The sequence below is a fragment of the Leucoraja erinacea genome, chromosome 12 (assembly GCF_028641065.1).
Source record: "Leucoraja erinacea ecotype New England chromosome 12, Leri_hhj_1, whole genome shotgun sequence".
Classification (NCBI taxonomy): Eukaryota; Metazoa; Chordata; class Chondrichthyes; order Rajiformes; family Rajidae; genus Leucoraja; species Leucoraja erinaceus.
Window position 1 is genome coordinate 24656921 of NC_073388.1, and position 25628 is coordinate 24682548.

Genomic DNA, 25628 nt, shown 5'->3' on the forward strand with positions numbered 1-25628 from the left:
AAACATTGTATTCTTTAACAAGACGTATGAACTAACAGAATTATGAATCTAACCCTATATCACGCACAAAAGCTGTTCCCCCGCAACGTTGATTAAACTGCGAGTCGGGTCGGGTCGGTAGGTTCCAGTTACTACAAAATCAACTCAAACACAGCTTATGAGCTATTTAAGAAGAAATGATTTAAAAAACATTAAAAAAGACAATTACCAGTCAAATTTTATTCTTGACAAGAATCTTGACAGAAAGCTTTTGGTGTGCTGGCCTTTATAAATCAGAGCATTGAGTATAGAAGTTGGGATGTAATGTTAAAATTGTACAAGGCATTGGTGAGGCCAATTCTGGAGTATGGTGTACAATTTTGGTCGCCTAATTATAGGAAGGATGTCAACAAAATAGAGAGAGTACAGAGGAGATTTACTAGAATGTTGCCTGGGTTTCAGCAACTTAGTTACAGAGAAAGGTTGAACAAAGGGCTTTATTCTTTGGAGCGCAGAAGGTTAAGGGGGGACTTGATAGAGGTTTTTAAAATGATGAGAGGAGATAGACAGAGTAGACGTGGAAAAGCTTTTCCCACTGAGAGTAGGGAAGATTCAAACAAGGGGACATGACATGAGAATTAAGGGACTGAAGTTTAGGGGTAACATGAGGGGGAACTTCTTTACTCAGAGAGTGGTAGCTGTGTGGAATGAGCTTCCAGTGAAGGTGGTGGAGGCAGGTTCGTTTTTATCATTTAAAAATAAATTGGATAGTTATATGGATGGGAAGGGAATGGAGGGTTATGGTCTGAGCGTAGGTATATGGGACTAGGGGAGATTATGTGTTCGGCACGGACTAGAAGGGTCGAGATGGCCTGTTTCCGTGCTGTGATTGTTATATGGTTATATGGTTATAATTAACAGAAGTATGAACTGACAGAATTATGACAGAATCACACACACAAACTGGTCCCACGCAACGTTGATTACACTGCGAGTCGGGTCGGGTTGGGTAGGTTCCGGTTACTAAAATGGGCAGGGAAAAATGCCCAGGATCCCCTCCGTAGCGTACTACACGTCAGCCCATTGCATTTCGCAGGAGTAGCCTATCTTGCTCCGCTATAGGATCTTTGGGTGTGCTTGTACATCAGTCACTGAAAGGAAGCATCAGGTACAGCAGGTAATGAAGAAAGCTAATGGCATGTTGGCCTTCATTGCGAGATTATTGAGTTTAGGAGCAAGGAGGTCCCACTGCAGTTGTACAGGGCCCTGGTAAAACCGCACCTGGAGTATTGTATGCAATTTTTGTCTCTTAATTTGAGGAATGACATTATTGCTATTGAGGGAGCACAGCGTAGGTTCACCAGGTTAATTCCCGGGATAGCGGGACTGACATATGATTAAAGAATTGGTCGACTGGGCGTGTATTCACTGGAATTTAAAAGGATGAGATGGGATCATAGAAACATATAAATTCTTGAAGAATTCGACAGGCTAGATGCAGGAAAATGTTCCCAATGTTGGGGGGTCCAGAACCAGGTGTCGCAGTTTAACAATAAGGGGTAGGCCATTTAGGTCTGAGATAAGGAAAAATGTCTTCACCATGACAGTTGTGAATCTGTGGAATTCTGTGCCACAGAAGGCAGTGGAGGTCAATTCACTGGATGTTTTCAAGATTTAGCTCTTAGGGCTAAAAGAATCAAGGGATATGGGGAATAAGCAGAAACAGGTTACTGATTTTAGATGATCAGCCATGAATAAACTAGATCTAGAGCTGGATGTGGACAAGGTTCTGGGCTCAAACCTGGAAAAATTCAGTCCAACGTGGTCCCTGGGTTTCTGACCACAAGTGTCACATCCAGTGTACATGTCCATTCTACATTCTTCAGTAGCAGCCTCAAAGTTGTTCCTATTTGCTTCCCATGTTGACTTTGGCTCAGCCACCAAGCACAACATCTGGAGGCTGCAGCGAATCGTTCGATCAGCTGAGAAGGTTGTTGGCTGCAACCTTCCCCCCCATTGACGAACTGTACACTGCAAAGGCCAGGAAGTGAGTGGGTAAGGTAATCTCTGACCTCTCTCACCCCGGCAACAAACATTTTGAAGCATGTCCCTCTGGAAGGCGACTCTGGACTGTCAAAGCCGCCATAGCCAGACATAAAAACAGCTTTTTTCCACGAGCAGTAGCTGTATTCAATAACCAAAGGTCTGTTGCCTCCTTTTGCTCCGGTATTTTATTTCATTCACATATTTAAACTATAATGTTTTATTCTTAATGTTCTAATGTTTTATTCTTAATTGTTTACTGTATGTCGTGTTGTTACTTGCGAGCGGAGCACCAAGGCAAATTCCTTGTATGTGTACATACTTGGCCAATAAACGTATTCATTCATTCAGGCTGCCGCTAAAGGAGATGCTGGTGTCCTGAGCCTGGAGGGGTAAAACCAGGCCTGGGTGGACCACAGAGACAGTTCATTCAGGCCAGGTGTTAGTTACCAATGGGCCACATGTTGAGCACCATAGGAATAAACAGCAAGAGCAACCTTGTGAGATTCATCCACATCGGGAGAGCATATCTGAAGTAGCGCAGTTGGATTTGATGTGCCGTTGTGTAGAATAAAAGTTAATAATATAATTGATGTCATCTGTCAGTGCAATGTCGGGGTTTGTGCTCAATGATCCCGTAATCACTCCTTACTGTTGTGTCTCTTTCTAAAGAAAGTTGAAGAATGAGCTGCTGGAAATTCGGCGTAAAGGAGCCAAACGTGGCAGCCTGGACTACAGTGACAAGACTTGTGCTCGCTGTCAAAAGAGCCTTGGTCGCTTTGTTAAGAGTGGGCGTGTGTGCAAGCAGTGTAACCACCTGGTGTGCAAGGAGTGTGGCACTGAAGGTGTAAACCAAATATGGAAATGCAACGTATGCATCAAAGAGTCGTGAGTGTGTACTTATTTACTCGCATTTTGTTTAAATATAGAAAATGCCTGAATGGAGTACTTCATGCATGTGGTGTAGCTACAGAATCCATGTATTAATGGGGTGGGTGAGCTGGAACTGGACGTATCTGATCTCTCACTGCAATGAATAAAAACACTCTCAGATTATGCAATAGTAAATGCTTGGGAGATCAAAATGTCAGGTTTATACTGAGTTATGTCGTCTATTATTTTTCAAGGGTCATACTTTTCCCAATAGACAAAGGGAGAATACTTTGATTGAAAATGGAATGCTAACATTTGCCCCAAAATGCTGCATTACCTGGCTTAATTTCATTGTTGCCACCAATCAAGAGTCACAATTGATTTTGACACAAAGATGTCATGGCACTCCAAAGATATCCAAAAGTACAGGAACCAAAGTACTGGAATGGGAATGGTTGAAGGGGATACATCACAAAATTACTCATCTACTAGAGATTCAGAGCCACTTGAAGCAAGATACAGTCTGGAACATGCAATCGTTAAACTAATTTGAGAATATAGACCCTAATTCACCGGGGGGGCGGCCACAGTGGTATCAGCGGTTGAGTTGCTGACTTACAGCGCTTGCAGTGCGGAGACCCAGGTTCTAGCCCGACTACGGGTGCTGTCTGTACGGAGTTTGCATGTTCTCCCCATGACCGCGTGTGGGTTTTCTCCGAGATCTTCGCTTTCAAAGACCTACAGTATGTAGGTTAATTGGCTTGGTGTATGTGTAAATTGTCCCTAGTGTGTGAAGAATAGAGTTAAAGTGCTGGGATCGCTAGTCGGTGCTGACTCAGTGGGCCGAAGGGCCTGTTTCCATGCTGTATCTCTAAAACTAAAAACTAAAGTATCACTTCCCAACTTGACAAGTGATAAGTAAAGGAAGGTATCTATCACGTAATTTCCTTCACTCAATTTCAGTAGCAGAAAACCAAACCTCTGGCATTCTGAAACTTATTTGCAGAATTATAATTATAATCCTTGATGTAATTTTTCAATAAGGTGCCTTCCACAAGCTAGGCATCCAGCAGCCATTTTAAGCAAAGCTTCAGCAAGAGAGCTAATTGGATTTCTCTTGATCGAAGCATGCAAAACCTTTGAAACAATAACTTTGGAGTTAAAAGTGGTAGTTGATGTTAATTAGTCCAAAAGTGCTAAGAATTATTTCATTTTGCTAAATACTGTGCATTCAGAAAGTATTCAGGCCCCTTCACTTTTTCCACATTTTGTTACATTAGAGCCTTATTTTAAAATGGATTCAATATTTTTTTTTATCATCGATCTACACACAATACCCCAGAATGAAGAAGAGAAAACAGGTGTTTAGAATTTTTTGCAAAGTAACTAAAAAGAAATAACTGAAATATGAGATTTCCATAAGTATTCAGACCCTTTGCTATGACACTCAAAATTGAGCTTAGGTTCATCCTGTTCCCATTGATTATACTTGAGATGTTTCTACAACTTGATTGGAGTCCACCAGTGGTAAATTAAATCATGATTGGACATGATTTGGAAAGGCACATGCCTGTCTATATAAAGTCCCACAATTAACATTGCATGTCAGAGAAAAAACCAAGCCATGAAGACGAAGGAATTGTCCGTAGACCTCCGAGACAGGATTGTGTCGAGTAACAGATCTAAGGCAGGATATAAAACAATTTCTGCAGCATTGCAGGCCCCAAATGCACAGTTGCCTCCGTAATTCTTAAATGGAAGAACTTTGGAACCACCAGGACTCTTCATAGAGCTGGCCGCCCGGCCAAACTGAGCAATCGGGGGAGAAGGGCCTTGGTCAGGGAGGTGACCAAGAACCCAATGGTCACTCTGACAGAGCTCCAGAGTTCCTCTGTGGAGATGGGAGAACCTTCCAGAAGGACAACTATATCTGCAGCACTCCACCAATCAGGCCTTTATGGTAGAGTGGTCAGATGAAAGCCGCTCCTCAGTAAAAGGCACATGACAGCCCGCTTGGAGTTTGCCAAAAGACATGTGAAACAAGATTCTCTGGTCTGATGAAACCAAGATTGAACTCTTTGGTCTGAATGCCAAACGTCACGTCTGGAGGAAACCAGGCACCGCTGATCATCTGGCCAATACCATACCTGCGGTGAAGCATGGTGGTGGCAGCATTATGCTGTGAGAATGTTTTTCAGCGGCAGGAACTGGGAGACTAGTCAGGGTTGTGGGAAAGACGAAGGGAATGATGTACAGAGAGATCCTTCATGAAAACCTGCTCCAGAGCGTCCTGGACCTCAGACTGGTGCGGAGGTTCACCTTCCAACAGGACAACGGCCTAAGCACACAGCCAAGACAATGCAGGAGTGGATTTGTGACAAGTCTGAATTTAATCCATTTTAGAATAAGGCTGTAACGTAACAAAATGTGGAAAAGGTGAAGGGGTCTGAATACTTTCAGAATGCAGTGTACAGTCTAGACTAAGCCTTAACATACACCTCCGCAGCTGAAGACAAATAAAATGGAAGTTCACAGCTAATGTAATTATTTGTTCTTCAGAAAGTTGAAGAAACAGACTGGAGATTGGTTCTTTGAAAATCGAACAAAAAAGCACGGCATTGATTTTGGTAGTGATATTATAAGAGCATCACTAAAGAAGAAACATGGGGGTAAGTTACAGAGGCATCCATATTGTCAATACCTGTTATGGGTATGTATATATAAAGCATAATGTTCAACTTTTTTCAAAACTTGAGCCTTGGAGTTTAGCTTCCCACCCTACATCAACCATAAATGGGTGCCGGTCCAAATCTCTGCTGCCTGTGTCCTAACACGCACCAAGTTGTATTTGGCTACGACTCCTGTGCTCATTGACTTGCACTGGATCCCAGTTAAATCCTTTTGACACATTCCACCCTTGGTTTCAGGTCCCTCCATCCAACTTTGGTAAACTTCTACAACTCCTCAAGATTTCGGAATCCTCTAATTCTGGCCTCTTGTGCATCCTTGATTGCTCCATGTTAGTTGCCTCAGCTCTAAACTCACATAATTCCTCTCACCTACACTTCCAAATCACTCCTTGTACCTTTAAGGTTTTTCTTAAAATCTAGCATAACTCAATGATTTCTTATACAATATGATGTCAAATGTTGTCTTTTTTGTATCCCTGACCAAGCCTGTGAAGTTTCTTAGGGTGTTTTACTATGATAAATGTGGTACACTGAAGTAAGCTGTTGCTTTAGTAGAGTGCATTTTATTCTGTACGCAATGTGCAATCCCATTTATTTTTTTACTGTGGGAGCGAATGGGTGGTGTTATGAATTGGGACCATGGATGGTAAAAGCTGGTAAATACCTCTCAATTTTTCACAGATGGTAAGCGAGGGACGGCAGGGCAGGCATTGCTACAACAGGCACTGGCGGTTGAGGCAAAGGAAATTACTGAGGCAAAGGCACAGCAGAAAATTTCTCAATATGGAGGCAAGGTTTCTGGGTGAGTGCGATTATCTAGGATATGGTGGAGGTTATTTTTTAAGTCATTAACGTAGGATTTATTTTGCCATTGATCTGTTTATTTTAGTTTATGTGTAAGTAACCATAAAGAAAAATCCAATGTATAGAATATTATACACGTTCAAATCTGTTTCTAAACTTGGTTTCAATGTATTTCACACAACCATGTTTTATAACGTTGTTATTGCATATGTTTTATTGTGTTATACATTAAGTATCTACAAAATAGTAAGGAATTTCTACCCTGATATTCCTTTTTGTGGTTTAGAAGGAAAAGAAAGTTAAGAAATCTTGCATCTATTCGAAGGATACAAGACATACTAAAAATGGGAGCATTGTTGAAATCTCCAATGCTCTTGAGCCTCAGCGAGGGTGAAAAGTTGCTGATGAAAAGTCGTACATTGTCTCAAAATAAACTTTTTTTGGAAGCTTTTCCAGCCAAACCTGGTTCCCTCAGCCAAAGGAGGTCCATGAGCTCAGAATGGACATTGGGGGCTACAATAATCAGTAGATAAAACTGGACTAGGACCAAGGCAATTAATGGGAAGAGGAGGAGAAAACGAGGATTGTAAAATAATTCTGTTGTATCTCATTCTGTATCTCAAGGGGACTTCCAATGGAAACTTTACCCCATATTCAGTAAATATCTAGCAAAAGTGACATGCTAATTTCCTTTACATAGCGGATATTTTGATATGCTTTAGAAAGTAGATTGCAAAATATCTATGCTAATTACTGGTACTGCAAAAGGACAATCTTTCAAGTTGCTGCACTTTATAGCTTCAGGGAGACAATTGTATTTGATGTCAAATCAATGCATGCAGGCTTCATTATGGATTTAATATCTATGGGTCCAATTCCTCCATGTGTTGGAGCTGGAGAGTCTGATCCATGATTTTATTACAAGCCTAAATTTTACAGTTTAAGATTATTAACTGTGTCCTTTTTTTCTTTGACCTCTAAATTACAAGGCAAAGACATACAATGTATTCAATGCAGCGATATTTATCCTTGATCAAAATCAAATGAACCCTTGTAAATTTTACTTTGCAGTTACTTATAAACAGTAGAGGGATCAAATAAGTAGAATTAATCTGGTTATTGTAAACTAAGAGTAAATCGATAGGCTACCCACAGTGTTATTTTTGGTTCACAAAATGTTATTTTGACTTTGAAACATGTGAGAAGAATGAAATGAGTAATATGTTTCCCTGAATCAACAGTAAAATAATTAATCCATCTATCTGTGACTTTTGATAGTGACCAGTCTGAAGCCCGAGAGGCTTCTGATCATCCAAGCGATACAGAGTCCACTGGGCGTGTGAGTGTCGGCAGCCACAACAATCCACAATTTGCCTCAAATCACAGCACACCTAACAATTCCAGGTGAGGGATATACGGATGTCCTGAAATCCGTTGGATTAAATAGAAATTTTAGGTTAATTTATTTCCTTATAAACTGGCTTTTTGACCAAGTTTTGGGTATATTGACTGACTAACTTCTTACATGGCATGCACCATATTTTATTTGATAACATACCTCTGAGATGTTTTGTAATAAAACTCCACTAATCAGATATCCCAATTATCTGATGGGTCAGGAAATGGCTCACTTAGGTTTGTTTCTGGCAGTCCTTTTATATGCATTGTCCCCAGTCCCCCGGCAGGAACTCTAACCCCACATTCCTTTTATTCCCTTATCGTGTATCTATACTGAGTCTTTCTGCTGAGTGGTTAGCATGCAACAAAAGCTTTTCATTGTACCTTGGTACACATGACAATAAACTAAACTAAACTAAACATCTAGTTCAATACTAGACTACGATGGGTCCCATGTTCACACGGGAGGGCTGGTCCCCCAACGCAATATTCCACCTCTCCACCAATTCCAATATTGGCGGCCTGTGGGGGTGGGCTTTCTGGAGCGCTGGTATGGGTGTTGTGGGCCAAAGGGACTGGTTTCCAAAAGGCTAGTATGGACATTGTGGGCCGAATGAATTCTTGGGCTGGCAGCTCAGTCACTCGGTCCTGGTGGGCTGGCAGCTCCGGCCTGGTGGGCTGGCAGCTCAGTCACTCACGCCTGGTGGGCCGGCAGTTGACTCACTCACGGCTGGTGGGCACACAGACACACACACACACACACACACACACACACATCCTCCATCACACACACACACACACATCCTCCATCACACACACACACACACTCCACCTGACACACACAATCCAACACACACACACACACACATATACACTCCATCTCACACATTTAAACCCTCCATCTCACACACACACACCATCTCTCACACACATTCACACACAACATATATATGACAGTAAAACTGTCTTGAATCTACTCACGCGGTTGAGCGTGGCCTCTCCCCTGAGCGGGACTTCCGCAGTGAGCGGGACTTCCGGAATGAGCAGCACAGTGCAGACCAACCCTTCAATTCAGTTCAAGCAGCACAGTGCAGACCAACCCTTCAATTCAGTTCAAGCAGCACAGTGCAGACCAACCATTCAATTCAGCTCAGGCAGCACAGTGCAGACTCACAGTTCAGTTCACTCACAGCATAGACTCACAATTCTGGACTCAACTCTCACTCACGGTCTTCCGGAGTGACTGACTCGTGTCCAGCCTTCGGGGCTTTATTCTCTGGCCCTCCGGAAGGGGCTTTACCTTCATCATGGTGACGGACAAGTTAGAAGACCAAACTGCTGATCTCACGATTTTTTTAAACATTCATAACTTTTTTATTATTTCACCGATCGGAAAAAACCTCAGGGCAGTTGGAGGAGAGGAGGGCGGTGAGTAAGATGGCGAAAAAATCATAGCGATATAGGCTGGTGTTTTTTTTTCTAAAATGTATTTACAACGTAGACAGGAAGTGGTCAAGGTGAGACTTTTAGAAATAGTATAGATATGCTCAAGGCCTTGAAGATGTTGGTCAAGGCAAACCAGTTTCATTACTCTTTAGGTGTAAATGTAGTAACTTTTTTTCCTCAACCCTCTACTGCTGATTACATTGCACTTCCTATAGTAAGTGTTGTACATCTCTTTGAACGTTTTTCTCTTTCAAGCTGGGAACCTCTGGTCGGAGAGTTCAGAATAGAGACTCTTTTCAGGGAGCCTAATGTCGGGCAGTGGAATGGCATGGCCAGCCCAATGTAACCAATCGAGAGTCTTAGTGCTGGGATTAGTGGCCTGGGAAAGGTCACTGAGTTCATTTATCCTTCCAGTAAATTTAGAAGAATTTTGGAATCACATCATTGGAGTATTTTTCCATTGAGATGCCGACTCTAGATAGTCCAGATCTCAAAAATTAAAAGGGGGAAAGCTTCACTGCGGCCCAGTAGACCGTGGCTTTTGTGCCAAGGTTGAGATCATTGATCTCCAAACATCCGTTTCCTCCATCGACCAAAGGCTGCCATATACACTCTTGGCGGCTAACATAAGCAAACAACACATGTTCAATGATTTTCAGTGATTCTGCAGTGGGAAGGGCGAGTGACAAATTATCAGCAATATAGATGCAAACAAAATCAAAAGTCACACAAAGCATCTGCCACAAACAATGTTTATTCAGTAATATGTTTGATTAAGTATACCTCTGTGTATGCTGTTTGCTGGAGTTCACCTACTTAATAAACATGTTAATCAACAGATGTTTGAAACTGAACTTTAAAAATGGAATCATGTCAGAATGTCTAGCGTTGTCATTTGTCAGAATGTCTAGCGTTGAATTAAGCCATGGCTTAAAATATTACCCAAAATTTGAAGTAATGGGTTCAGATTCTAAACTGCTGAAGTATCGCAGAGACAAGTAAATCAATCAGAATTTTCAGTGTTATTTTAAAATCAAGAGGGATAAGAAATATAATTTCGATAGCTTCATCATGTTATGACCATTGTAGATCCTGAGTGCTCTTTCAAATATTTTTTATGTCATTGTGAGGCAAATTAATCCATATTTGTTGTAAATGCAGCAAAAGAGCAATATAAATAACCTTTCAGGATGTTTTTTAAGACTCTCACAATCCCAGGTGATGGGCAGTTTCTTCCATGTATGTCGAGTTTTAAAGGTCTTTGTAAATATGCTGTTTTATTTTTTTCCAGGCGGAGTTCCTTAACTGAGAGTAACCTCGGTAATGGGATTGTCCTTCCCATTCCCAGAGTCGTCATAGGCAACATGACTCTTCCAGCCACGTCAACGCCAATGGCCATCAGCAAAGCCAACATGAAAGCTGACTCAGATAACGTACTGCAAAATACTCTCCCTGCCTCATCTTATTTATTGTTTATATCTGACAAAGTTCTATTTATTGCTTACCTCTCAGTTTTATTTTAGAAATGGCTCAGTGGCGACGTGAGGAGCCAACTACATAAAATATATGGAGCTGCATATGACAAATTGTGCAAACCATCTGACAAATTTGAATTTGCAAGGACGTTTTGGGTTCAAAACAAGCATGAAAGGTTTTGAGAGGGGCAGATATAAATAGGTTATTTGGCACACAAAACTGCAATAAATAACTCCAAGTAAAATATTTTAATAAAGTGCCTTTGAGATGATCAATTATGTAGAAGTTTTTTATAATTACCAACCTCTTATCCAAGGCTCCTGCAGCTATTTCCATGAAAATCACCAAGAGATTATCTCTGATGGAATCTGGTACAAATTTCTCTCTTGTTTGTAAACCCTGTATTAAGAAAATTAGTCCAGGGTCCTGCTCCTTTGCTGAACTCCAGGTGGACTCTATGGAGAAGGAGCTGCCAGCTTCCCAGCTAATTACAGCAACCTCCAGAAGCGCCATAGAAAACATTTTATCAGGATTGCAAGAAATTGCAGCGAATTGTGGATGCAGCCCAGATCATCGCACAAACCAACCTCCCTTCCATTGACTCCATTTATACCCCAAGCTGCCTCGGCAAGGCCAGCAGCATAATCAAGGATAAGTCGCACCCTGGTCACTCCCTCTACTCCCCTCTCCCATTGGGCAGAAGGTATAGAAGTGTGAAAACGCACACCTCCAGATTCAGGGAGTTTCTTCCTAGCTGTTATCAGGCAACTGAAGCATCTTACCACAACTAGAGAGCAGTCCTGAACTACTATCTTGGTGACCCTCTGAATATCTTTGATCAGACTTTACTGGCTTTACCTTGCACTAAACGTTATTCCTTTATTATGTATCTATGCAATTGGCTCGATTGTAATCATGCATTGTCTCTCCGCTGACTGGTTAGCACACAACAAAAGCTTATCACTGTGCCTCAGTGTACAGTACGTGACAATAAACTAAACTGATAAATGAGTTCCACATTCATACACAAATTCGTGGAAATCCAGCAGTAAATATTTGCTGTTTCTCCTTCATTAGTCCACAAAAGTCTGGGCTACTGGATCCCTGCAATTATATCACATTCGAGGATGGCAGGAGACTACAGTTATTTTTTACTTACTCAAGGGATGTAGATGTTTCCATTATTTAGTACACGTCCCTATTAGCCCTTGAAGAGTAAGGAAGGAAACCTGTCAGCTTTACCCTTTCTGATCAATGTATGATTCCAAATAACCATATAACCATATAACAATTACAGCATGGAAACGGGCCATCTCGGCCCTACAAGTCCGTGCCGAACAATTATTTTCCATTAGTCCCACCTGCCTGCACTCATACCATAACCCTCCATTCCCTTCTCATCCATATGCCTATCCAATTTATTTTTAAATGATACCAACGAACCTGCCTCCACCACTTCCACTGGAAGCTCATTCCATACCGCTACCACTCTCTGAGTAAAGAAGTTCCCCCTCATGTTACCCCTAAACTTCTGTCCCTTAATTCTGAAGTCACGTCCTCTTGTTTGAATCTTCCCTATTCTCAAAGGGAAAAGCTGATCCACATCAACTCTGTCTATCCCACTCATCATTTTAAAGACCTCTATCAAGTCCCCCCTTAACCTTCTGCGCTCCAGAGAATAAAGACCTAACTTATTCAACCTTTCTCTGTAACTTAGTTGTTGAAACCCAGGCAACATTCTAGTAAATCTCCTTTGTACTCTCTCTATTTTGTTGACATCCTTCCTATAATTGGGCGACCAAACTTGTACACCATACTCCAGATTTGGTCTCACCAATTCCTTGTACAATTTTAACATTACATCCCAGCTTCTATACTCAATGCTCTGATTTATAAAGACTAGCATACCAAAAGCTTTCTTTACTACCCTTGAGATTCCACCTTCAAGGAACTATGCACGGTTATTCCCAGATCCCTCTCTTCAACTGTATTCTTCAATTCCCTACCATTTACCATGTACGTCCTATTTTGATTTGTCCTGCCAAGGTGTAGCACCTCACATTTATCAGCATTAAACTCCATCTGCCATCTTTCAGCCCATTCTTCCAAATGGCCTAAATCACTCTGTAGACTTTGGAAATCCTCTTCATTATCCACAACACCCCCTATCTTGGTATCATCTGCATACTTACTAATCCAATTTACCACACCTTCATCCAGATCATTGATGTACATGACAAACAACAAAGGACCCAACACCGATCCCTGAGGCACCCCACTAGTCACCTGCCTCCAACCCGACAAACAACCATCCACCATTACCCTCTGGCTTCTCCCATTCAGCCACTGTTGAATCCATCTTGCTACTCCTGCATTTATACCCAACAGTTGAACCTTCTTAACCAACCTTCCATGAGGAACCTTGTCAAAGGCCTTACTAAAGTCCATATAGACAACATCCACTGCTTTACCCTCGTCAATTTCCACATAAATCCACATAAATATGTCTGATTCATAACACCCTTCTGAAATGTCTTACTAAACCACACAGTTCTATCAAATAAAAACAAAATAAATTGGAGAGTGAAGAAATAATCTGAGGCGCTTCTTACTACAATGGATCAAGAAGTGTTTCCATATTTTCTGACACTTCAGTTTTTAACATATTATTTCAAAAGAGGACACCTCTTGGCATGTTTGAAATATACATTAACTTTAAAACAAAGATCTCAGATGTAGATCTAATGTATTCAAAATAGTTTATTTAAAAAATACGTACAGGGCCCTAGTGAGACCACACCTGGAGTATTGTGTGCTATTGAGGGAGTGCAGCGTAGGTTCACAAGGTTAATTGATGGCGGGTCTGTTGAGAGAATGGAATGGCTGGGCATGTATACTCTGGAATTTTGAAGGATGAGAGGGTTTCTTATTGAAACATATAAGATTATTAAGGGTTTGGACATGCTAGAGGCAGGAAACATGTTCCCGACATTGGGGGAGTCCAGAACCAGGGACCACAGTTTAAGAGGTAAAGCCATTAAGGGGTAAGCCGTTTAGATCGGAGATGAGGAAACACTTTTCACACAGAGAGTTTTGAGTCTGTGGAATTCTATGCCTCAGAAGGCGGTGGAGGCCGGTTCTCTGGATACTTTAAAAAGAGAGCTAGATAAGGCTCCTACAGGTAGCGGAGTCAGGGTATATGGGGAGAAGGCAGGAACGGGGTACTGAATGTGGATGATCAGCCATGATCACATTGAATGGCGGTGCTGGCTCGAAGGGCCGAATGGCCTACTCCTGCACCTATTGTCTGTCTATTGTCTATAATCTTTTCTTCTCCATAGGAAACTCGCAAAAAAATGCACGGCAGAATTTCAGCGGATGAAAATGTTTCAGAAGGCACGTTTAAGAGAAATGCAAAATCTATTCTAAATCCCACAGGTGAGATTTAGTAGTGAATTGGATTAAGTCAAAAGTATACTTAGCCTACATTTATTGCAAAATATTTCACAGCAATTAATGATCAATCCTAATATGACACAGAACCATATAAAGTGATACTGGGGCAGCTGACAAAAGGATGGTGAAATAAATTAGCATAGACAAGCATTTTAAAGGCGAAAATAAGGATTATGATTGGCTTGTGGCAATTACAGTGGTGGGGAGGACCCAGACCATGGAGAGTTTTCATAAAATGAGTGTAATAATTTTCAAGTTAATCTGTTTGGTTCACCATTAATCAGCAATGTATGGGAAGGAACTGCAGATGCTAGTTTAAATCGAAGATAGACACAAAATGCTGGTGTAACTCAGCTGGACTGGCAGCATCTCTGGAGATCAGTCTGAAGAAGGGTCTCAATCCGAAACGCCATCCATTCCGTCTCTCCAGAGATACTGCCTGTCCCGCTGAGTTACTCCAGCATTCTGTGTCTATTAATCAGCAATGGTTGCCCAGCAAACCATTGTGCAAATATTCCACAGGCCACTCTTGCTTGCAGAGTTGAAGAGGCCAAATATTTGGTGAGAAGGATGAAACTTCAATCCATGTCACATTGTGCACTTCTGAATAACATGAGCAGAGCAAGTCTGGTACATCCCTCGGTCACAAAGAAACAAATAATCGCACTTCACGGGGAAATTCATGGTGACATTTTTTGGAATGTCTGGGAACTTGGAAGAACAGAGGCATCTTGGAAGAACAGGGTGTTCTTGCGTTGTGTTCTGTGATATTAACATTATGTTCAAATCCCCATTAGATTACAGTAAATCAGTGATGGATCTCCGCGTATCGGATTCTGCTAACAAAGAGGATTCCATGGGAGACCGCAGTCGGTCAGTTCCAGGTCTCAATGTGGAACAGGTCAGTTTAGAAATGAACTTTACCCCCATAGCCTGATCACCTCCTCACATAGTTTATATTTTGCTTTACTTTTTGTTAACCATGGGAGGTTTCTCCTGGGAACCCTTTATATGCTGCATTATGAACTAGCTGTTTAAATATATGTCACTGCGTATACACTGCCCTGTTACTCTCTGACCCAGTGAACCTTGTAATAACCTTTAATTAGGTGGAGTACATTAGTTGCAGATGCTGGGCGTTTGCCCTCAAACTATTGAGGATTCTATGTTGAGCTCACTGCTCCTAGAGAATCCTTGACCGCAACATTTTTGTTAATCCTACTTCATTACAGATGACCAAATCTGAAACAGCAAGGGTAGGTTCTGTAACATACAGTTCTAATAAACCATCCCTGACACACTGCACTCCACAAATTCCTCTTCTACGGTATGTAATTTGCTTGAGGTCTAGATTTACATGGTTAAAAGTACAATCCAATAAATGAATGGCCCTCTCTTGGGCCTGTGCCAATACAACTTGGATCTGATGAGCATGCCCTCATTCCTACTTTATAGAACATTGCAATGACTGTTCAAAAAAAATAAAGTGAGGGGAGTAAATCAATCAAGAGAAAGGAAGAAATGCTGATGGAATTTTGTTTTAGAAGTACCATATTGTAGTGTGTAAGCACAAAGGTCGATAGAGTAAAAAGAAAGAAACCCAGCTCTTTGTACCAAATCAGCATTTTAAAAACAGTCATGTTATTGGTATATTCACAAGGGTGAAAATCCTTGTTTGCATGAAGCTCCTAGAGTAAACAGCAATACAATGAAACACAGCAACAAATGTGAAATGATGGGGAAGTGGGATGATCCAGGATTGCTCGGAAGCATTTTTGAGTGTCTGATTTAGGAACAACACCAGGAGTGATGTTGGATTTTCTAAAATCAGGAGTGGGGAAATAAAATATTTTTTTTTACATAAAGATAAAATTGTATGCCAGTCAATGTTTGAACAGTTAGTCGTGCAGTTTACAGTGGCAACTTGATCGTGGGTGCTTTATGGATATAATGTTTTCCGAGGTTTAGATTTAGTTATACTCTTTATCTTTTGACAGGATGAGGAGGAAGAGGATATTGATAAACTGGTGACAATCCACCGTTTGACAAATCCTCGTCATAGTCTCAAGAGTGGAAGTTCTGTGGTAAGTTCCTCAGCAAAATATTGTCTTTTTATATCGCTATATTTATATATATAAATCCTCAGTTTGTGTTTATAGAAATATATATAGTTAAATATCTTGGGCATTTGTTGTTTGAATGTGGAGAAAATAATGTTCATTGTCCTATTGAAACACAAATCACCAAGATGATTCACAGTAAGGTATATCATACTGGTTAAGGCTGATTAGTATGATGCAAGAGATATCTCATTTTGTGTAACTTGAAGTTCAGACTGGGCACATCCTGTGTCCAAGAGATTGTGGAAGTGTACACTGCATGACTAACTTCCTAATCTAACATCTCTGGGATGTTGTCCTCCTTTTTCCTAGGAGCTATGCTCATTATCCTATGGCTTAGCTCATTCTCTTTTCCTATCTCAGTGACTGATTTTATAACTTGAATGGCATTGGAAAACAAAGTAATATTGCCCTTGATTTCATTACTATTGGCAAATCTAATACGTTCTTATCCAATTTATTTACATTTTATTTATCGGTTTTACATAAGGAAGAAATGTCTGTGTCTGTTCCCATCTTCCGTTAAGCACATTTAATTCTCAATGTCGTAAGTTACCATGGCATGTCACCAACTTCCTGTAACTCAAATCATGTGGCCGTTATTCAAATATAATTATTATGACAAATTTGCTATTGTTTTCACGTAACATTTCTCTGTGTCCATGCCTCCCCAGCAGGGAATACTGAGTAATTGTCAAGAAATAAATGTTGTCATTGTTCTTTGTAATAGTCTAAGAGTAGTCAAGACCTTTCTCCTAAAACAGCCACCAAGTAACTGGGCACAAATTGAGGTTTGAACTCTACATTCCGCCTAGTCTGTGTGGCTCATTTGCTCAGAGGAAAAATATACTGATCGTGAGGAGTGAAGAGAAATATTATAGTTTTTAGAAAATATCATTGTACAATGACTTTTATGCCAGAGATACCTTCTATTGAATTTAGCCTTCTACCCCAGCCAACGAAGGCATTCAAAGAACAAGTAGAATGTGATCCAGGTAATATTTATTCCTCTATCAACGTTTTACATAGAAAAAAAAGGTTAAGTGGCCCCTGCTTCTAATGGGAGCTTGCTGAATACAAATTATCTTATTGTAAATTAGTAGCTCCATTTCAAAACTGTTGCCTGTAATTTAACTGCAAGTCTTTCTGTCCTTTTAACTGGATATTAATAAACAGACTGCATCTGAAGTTCTATGCCTGTCAGATAATTTATGATTGACAAGTATTTTATTGTGCTACAATATTGAAAATGGGAAATTATTTCCCAGCCTAGAAATGCCACATCTTAATTAGTATGGCACCATACCTGAATAAGTAATTTGCAACAGAATGTTAACCTACACCAACAAATGAAGAGTAGAACATCGTGATCAAGCATCTGTAATTGAAGCGTAACTGCCAGTTTGGTTACCTCCTCATTGTGACCTGGAATGGGTATAAATGTAGCTCTATACCAATTTCTATCATAAAGTGATAAAGATCATTTCAGCTATGTGAAGGTTACCTAAATAAGATTAAATCTTAGTGTACAAGTTTAGCAAAGCGAGAGTCATTGCTTTCTTGTTTAATTATGCAGTGACACTAACTAACTTTGTTTCAGAGTACAATGGGGAGCATGGCCAGCATCTACAGTGAAGCAGGTGACTTTGGCAATGTTACAGTCACAGGGGAGATCATCTTCTTCCTCCGCTATGACCAAAAGAAACAAGCACTTAATGTACACGTGAAGGAATGCTGCAACCTGGCTTACGGGGATGAGAACAAGAAGAAATCAAACCCGTAAGTGTGTTTGTCAGTTTATGGGATGCCTGGTATTTCTAAACATACTATGCATTGAGAAGCAACTCCATCTACTGTGAATTGACAGCATTATGCAGGTCTTTAAATAATTCATTTAAATCCTTATGCTGAATAATAATATCCATGTAGACTGGATATGTGGATATTGGTATTTAGTTGGAATTGGCATTTGTTTTCAATATTTATTGCATGTATTATTTGATTGTTTACTTGAAGGTTAGCACAGTATTTGTTGGATCTGAATCTGGATCTGAGTATTTTTTGCGCTGCTCCTATCTACTTTTCTGGGGAAATGCATCATTACATCTGTGGTGCAGGTATAATTGGCAGTCTGCTTTACACTCTACTGTTGCTAGATGGATTAAAATTTCTGTCTAAAAATAGATTGTAACTAATGTTTAATTTTGGTTATGTGACCTAAAAATGACATTTTTTTTGGACGAAGTTTGAAACTACCCTGTGTTTGTGATTACGCCACCTGGTGCGAATGCACAGCAAGATGTGACATCTTTGTCCCAATTATAAGACTCACCACAGCCTGGGAAATCCCTCCTGCACTAACCTCAAGGGCTTGTCCCATTTAGGCGACATTTTGGGCGACAGCCTGAAAAGAGGTTGGCGCGGCGTGGTCGAGGCGTGACGCAGGGTGACGCGCAGTGTCTCCCTGTCGCCCCTGGATGCTCCACACCTGCAACTTTGCTGTTTTATTTCTTAAGATATACACACGCATCTCGGCACAAGGCGAGAATGACTGGCGAGGGTAGTCCTCATTGCTGTTGTAATCACAAAGATCGACACACGTGCAAAATATCGCAATTTAAAGAGACCCCCAATAACTAGCGAGGGGGTCTGAGCAGTCCACTCGGACGAACACATGCTTGCTTGGTTAGATTGAAGCTGGAGGAGAATGCTTAGAAGCGGCGATCTCGGGGACTGGGACTGGGCGACGATTGCTTAAAGATTATTGGCCTTGGTATGTCCAAGGGAAATGTTACTGAATGTAGAGGGAGAGGGGCGGAATTTACGAATGGCGGGAATTGAAAGCAGAACGATATTTGCAGCAGAGATCCAACTCGGCTGGGAGAATGGGAGCGGAGCGTGGCGAGATAGAAACAGGATACTGCTCGGCCAAAACAGAGACCTCGCAGAGAGCGACTCATACTTAAAAATCCCAGAGTGCTATCTGTTCCAGCAGCGGACAATCTGACAAGGAAGCAGGTGTTCATTTCCAATGTGATTATTATACTTCGCTGTAGTGTGAAAGCGAGTGATGTGCTTGACGTGTTGGTGTCATACAACTTGACGGTTTTTAGAGCATCGGTCACTGACGTCCGCAATCGCTGAAAAAAATCGCAAAGTGGGACAGGCTCTTAACACTTCTCTGCTCAAGCGGAAGTGGCATATTGCTGGCAACATAAAGACAGTTTGTGCAGTTGGACACAGAGAACTCAAATGAGTATGCCTCAAGGGACCCCCGCTAGGCAGAAGAGAAAGGGACTTTCATCCCAGATTTTGGAGACACTTCAAATCCAAACTTTCAATCCATTTTCATTAATTGTCCTAATGTAATAAAAAATATGCACATTTAAAAAAATATTTTTTCTGCAGCTATGTGAAGTCTTACCTGTTACCAGATAAATCACGGCAAAGTAAACGCAAGACTACAATTAAACGCAACACAACCAGCCCTATCTACAATGAAATCTTACGGGTAAGGCTTAAGAGGCCTAATGCTTGTCTTTGTAATCCGCACTGAAAAGAATACTGAGCCCTCCATAATGTTTGGACAAAGACCCATCATTTATTTATTTGCCTCTGTACTCCACAATTTGAGATTTGTAATAGAAAAAATCACATGTGGTCAGTGTGCACATTGTCAGATTTCAATAAAGGCCATTTTTATACATTTTGGTTTCACCATGTAGAAATTACAGCAGTGTTTATACATAGTCCCCCCATTTGTGGGCAACCATAATGTTTGGGACACAGCATTGTCATGTAAATGAAAGTAGTCATGTTTAGTATTTTGTTGCATATCCTTTGCATGCAATGACTGCCTGAAGTCTGCAATTCATGGACATCACCAGTTGCTGGGTGTCTTGTCTGGTGATGCTCTGCCAGGCCTGTATTGCAGCCATCTTTAGCTTATGCTTGTTTTATAACCATATAACCATATAACAATTACAGCACGGAAACAGGCCATCTCGGCCCTACAAGTCCGTGCCGAACAATTATTTTCCCTTGGTCCCACCTTCCTGCACTCTTACCATAACCCTCCATTCCCTTCTCATCCATATGCCTATCCAATTTATTTTTAAATGATACCATCGAACCTGCCTCCACCACTTCCACTGGAAGCTCATTCCACACAGCCACCACTCTCCGAGTAAAGAAGTTCCCCCTCATGTTACCCCTAAACTTCTGTCCCTTAATTCTGAAGTCATGTCCTCTTGTTTGAATCTTCCCTATTCTCAAAGGGAAAAGCTTGTCCACATCAACTCTGTCTATCCCTCTCATCATTTTAAAGACCTCTATCAAGTCCCCCCTTAACCTTCTGCGCTCCAGAGAATAAAGACCTAACTTATTCAACCTTTCTCTGTAACTTAGTTGTTGAAACCCAGGCAACATTCTAGTAAATCTCCTCTGTACTCTCTCTATTTTGTTGACATCCTTCCTATAATTGGGCGACCAAAATTGTACACCATACTCCAGATTTGGTCTCACCAATTCCTTGTACAATTTTAACATTACATCCCAGGTTCTATACTCAATGCTCTGATTTAGAAAGGCTAGCATACCAAAAGCTTTCTTTACCACCCTATCTATATGAGATTCCACCTTCAAGGAACTATGCACAGGGCTAGTCATCTTCTGTTTTCTCTTCAGCATATAAAAGGCATGCTCAATCGGGTTCAGATCAGGTGATTGACTTGGCCACTCAAGAATTTACCTTTTTTTGCTTTGAAAAACTCCTTTGTTGCTTTAGTCGTATGTTTGGGATCATTGTCTTGCTGTAGAATAAACGGCCATCCAATGTGTTTTGAGGCATTTGTTTGAACTTGAGCAGATAGGATGTGTCTATACACGTCAAAATTCATTACGCTACTACCATCAGCAGTTGTATCATCAATGAAGATAAGTGAGCCAGTACCTTTAGCAGTCATACATGCTCAGGCCATAACACCCCCACCACCGTGTTTCACAGATGAGGTGGTATTCTTTGGATCTTGGGCAGTTCCTTCTCTCCTCCATACTTTGCTCTTGCCATCATTCTGATATAAGTTAATCTTTATCTCATCTTTCCCCAAGACCCTTTTCCAAAACTGCGGTTGCTCTTTTAAGTACTTCTTGGCAAACTGTAATCTGGCCATCCTATTTTTGCGGCTAACCAGCGGTTTGCATCTTGCAGTATAGCCTCTGTATTTCTGTTCATCAAGTCTTCTGCAGACAGTGATCATTGATAAATCCACACCTGAAGAGTGTTTCTGATCTATCGGACAGGTGTTAGGGGTTTTTTCCTTTATTATGGAGAGAATTCTTCTGTCATCAGCTGTGGAGGTCTTCCTTGGCCTGCCAGTCCCTTTGCGATTAGTAAACTCGCCAGTGCTCTCTTTCTTCTTAAAGATGTTCCAAACAGTTGATTTTGGTAAGCCTACAGTTTTTCTGATGTCTTTACCAGTTTTATTCGTGTTTCTCAGTCTCATAATGGCTTCTTTGACTTTCATTGGCACAACTTTGGTCCTCGTGTTGATAAACAGCAATAAAATTTTCCAACGTTGATGGAAAGACTGGAGGAAAAACTAGGTGCTGAGAGCTCTCTGATACCTGCATTAAGGAGGCAATTAAACACAACTGAGCAATTATAAACGCATGTGAAGCCATGCGTCCCAAACAATATTGTGCCCTGAAATTGGGGGCCTGTATAAACACAGCTGTAATTTCTACATGGTGAAACCAAACTGTATAAAAATGGTCTTTATTAAAATCTGATAATGTGCACTTTAACCACATGTGATTTTTTTGTATAACACATCACAAATTGTGGAGTACAGAGGGAAATAAATAAATGATGGGTCTTTGTCCCAAACATTATGGAGGGCACTGTATGTTATTATGAACATATAAATTAAGAGCAGTCCCAACAAACCTGCTCTGCTGTTATTACGATCACGGTTGCTCAGCTTGTTGTCTCAATTCCAACACCTCCATGGTAACCTGTCACCTCATTGCATAGCAAGTATTTATTTACCTAATGATTATCTTAATGGTATTAAACTTTTCAGCCTGCAAAACATTCTGAGAGAAAAAAAGATTTAATCGCTGTGTTAAATGTGCAACCATGACCCCGAGTTGCAGACTCGCCCATGAGGAAGTATCCTCAAGTTCAAGTGAGTTCATTGTCATGTGTCCCTGATAGGACAATGACATTCTTGCTTTGCTTCAGCACACAGAACATAGTAGGCATTTACTACAAAACAGATCAGTTTGTCCATATACCATTATATAAATATATACACACATGAATAAATAAACTGATAAAGTGCAAATAACAGATAATGGGTTAGTAATAATCAGAGTTTTGTCCGAGCCAGGTTGCTCTTGTGTTTACCCAGTTAAGATCTTTCAGAATTTTACGTTTCAATAAAATGTGGGTGATTATTTGAAAGGGAACATAATATTCTAAAGTGTTCCCGTTTATTATAATTCATGCATTTTACAAGATTCTGCAGGTGCAAGTGCAGCAGGAAGCAACATGATCAAGGCTATCTGAACTTCCAAAGAGACTTCAGAAATATTTTTCAGTAATTTAGAACCAAATAATGTGGCAGTGGCACAGACTGGTGAAACATTGCTGGTGGAAGTCGGATTAAAGTGTTAAGGAGTGATTTTTCAGCACAAAGTTGTCCAAAGTTTTGTAGAAATACTAAAAGTCTGAAGAAGGTTCTCGCCCAGAAATGTCACCTATTCATTTTCTCCAGTGATGTTGCCTGACCCGCTGAGTTACTCCAGCATTTTGTGTCTATCCTTAAATTGTTAGTCTCCAATGCAGGAAACAAGATTACCTCTAATGCATCGGGAGTAAGGTTTCATTTTTTTAAAGTGAAAATGTGGAAATATCCTTTGGTATGTGTGTCCTGCGAGTCCTCAATTGGACAGGGTGGAAACTATGACATTTCATCTATCTGTGCTGGACAGAAATAGCTCTTATAGTTGTTGCAGTGGATTTTTCATTGGATTTTCTTTCCTCTCGCCACTAACCAGTATGAAATCAGTGAGTCGCAGTTAATTATGAGGACTTTGCAACTTTCTGTATGGCACCATGACCGCTTTGGGCGCAATAGTTTCCTGGGAGAGGTGGACCTCTCGCTGGACGTTTGGAAATTCAACAGTGAATCAGAGGAGAGACTTCCTCTTCACGGCAAGGTAAGGGCAACACTTTTTTAACCTTCAACACATTGTTTAAACAGTACTAGGGCAGCAGACTGGTGTCTGCATTCCTTACAAATCTGTTTGAAATTCTGCGAAACCTCACTCAGTCAAACGGTAAAGTCTAAATTCTTTACATTGCTATTAAGTGTCAGAAGGGAATGTTCTGTATGTTCTGTAGAATAATAGATCTCTTTTAAGATTTTAGAAGGTCAGTATAAATAGATTAAATATGATAACAGAGACCATGTTTAGAATTTGTCCAGACTTTTCCTTCTTCACCTCTAGAAAGGAGATGATGAGGAATTTCTTTCATCAGAGGTTGGAGAATCTAGAATTCATTGCCACAGATGGCGGTGGAGGCCAAGTCATAGGGTATTTTTAAGGCGCAGATTGGCGGAGTCTTGATTAGCAAGGGTGTCACGAGTTATGGGGAGAAGGCAGGGGAATGGGGTTGAGAGGGAAAGATAGATTAGCCATGATTTCATGGCGTAGACTTGATGGGCTGAATGGCTTAATTCCCCTCCCATAACATGAACTTATGAACTCGTTGAAGGAGGATGGAAGATTCCAGGAAAGGTTATGTGTAGAAGATGACACGTGTTCTTTCATACTCGTACCTCAAGGGCGTGAGATTGACTTTTGTAAGACTATTTAATTTGAGTAGTTTCCATGTGACAGTATGGCATCACAATAATAAATTACTAATAACCTCACTAGCATTCTTGGTGACAGCCAGTGAAATAAATAAAAATATTACGTTTGTGGAGTGGCGGCTCTCTGAGGTACTTTGTGCAACCAGGACGCAGGAAAGTTTCCTCAGCATGTAGTGAATATACAGTATGCCAAAAATAGTATGAACTGGGGAATGAAGGTAGAAAATTGTACGGAGTAAACTGCCACATGTTTCATCTCACCATTTTCTAGCTATAACTATTACACTTACCCTTAGGATAATTAGCACATCTGCAGATGTTCCCAGAGCACACTAGGCAATGACCTTGTGTAATTCAGTAAAACAAAAGAGCACATTGCAGTTGCATTATTTCCGGAATCAGGAGTCAAGAGTGTTTAGTTGTCATATGTACTGGAAATGAAACAATCAAATTCTTACTTTCTACAGCTTTACTGGCCCATTGATGCAATAACGGAACAATAGGTATACAATAATCAACAATACAATAAATTACTAATCAGTAATACTTGGTAACTAATCCATAATAGTGCAAAAACTGAAGTATATTGTGGAACCAAAACAAAATCCGTAGCAAATAATTGCTGAGGTAAGATTGTGGTTAGATTGTGCAGTGTGGTTCAAGAACCTAATGATTGCTGGGAAAAGGTGGATGGTTGCTGGGTTGCTTGAACCTGAAGGTCACAGTTCTCAGGTTCTTCTTGTGCCTTCTTCCCGATGGTAGCAGTGAGATGAGAGCATGGCCAAAGTCTCTGACATTAACTGCCTTTTCAAGACAGCGCCTCTCGAGATCCCTTTGATGTTGGGGAGCTCATGACCCATGATGGACTGGGCAATGTCTAATACTTTCTGCAGCCTCCATAGTTACTGGGCATTCAAGTTACTGAACCAAGTCAATATGCCCTCTATCGTACACTTGCAGAAGTTTGATAGTGTACTCAACAATATGCCAAATCCCCTCAGTCTCCAAACTCATTAAACAGATAAATCAACTATTACAAAACCTGGATAATCACTCAATGTTACAGGAGTTCTTTAAGGTGTACAAAAATGGCCATTCAATTCATCAAAGATATTCCTGCTCAAAGGTTTGTGCACGTTGATTTGTCTCCACAGCTGTAACTTCAGTTTCCTCACACAGGAAATTTATAAAGACGTAATTTCTTTTTCTACCATCAGATTAGTTCTGAAAATGTAGTACTCCAGTTTCTTCCATTGTTATTTCTCAATATTAATTCAACAACATAGTAAAGGACAATTCTATTTAGTCACCAGCATGAATTAGCATGAATTAGCATGAATTTATCTCTATTGAACTGGTCTATATAAAACATGACAGAGAGGAAAGAGATTCCAAGCATTCTTTATTTTGGAGAAATCAAACTCGAATTGAGTGATCTTTTTGCAGAGCACCTGAATATT

The 25628-nt window shown here is 40.6% G+C and overlaps 2 protein-coding genes across 2 annotated transcripts in view; both read left to right on the top strand.

Annotated features, from left to right (window-relative positions):
* Positions 1-25628, top strand: part of pin4 (protein (peptidylprolyl cis/trans isomerase) NIMA-interacting, 4 (parvulin)) — a 275834-nt gene that overhangs the window by 117133 nt on the left and 133073 nt on the right. The window lies entirely within an intron of this gene.
* The window catches only part of sytl4 (synaptotagmin-like 4), a 60156-nt gene that overhangs the window by 23434 nt on the left and 11094 nt on the right, over positions 1-25628 (top strand). Inside the window, exons 4-14 of the mRNA XM_055643842.1 lie at positions 2695-2910; positions 5455-5564; positions 6267-6387; positions 7668-7793; positions 10525-10666; positions 14051-14147; positions 14963-15066; positions 16163-16249; positions 17886-18064; positions 19694-19796; positions 23348-23509. Coding sequence (XP_055499817.1) covers positions 2695-2910; positions 5455-5564; positions 6267-6387; positions 7668-7793; positions 10525-10666; positions 14051-14147; positions 14963-15066; positions 16163-16249; positions 17886-18064; positions 19694-19796; positions 23348-23509 — 1447 coding nt within the window. The remainder of the gene's footprint in view (positions 1-2694; positions 2911-5454; positions 5565-6266; positions 6388-7667; positions 7794-10524; positions 10667-14050; positions 14148-14962; positions 15067-16162; positions 16250-17885; positions 18065-19693; positions 19797-23347; positions 23510-25628) is intronic.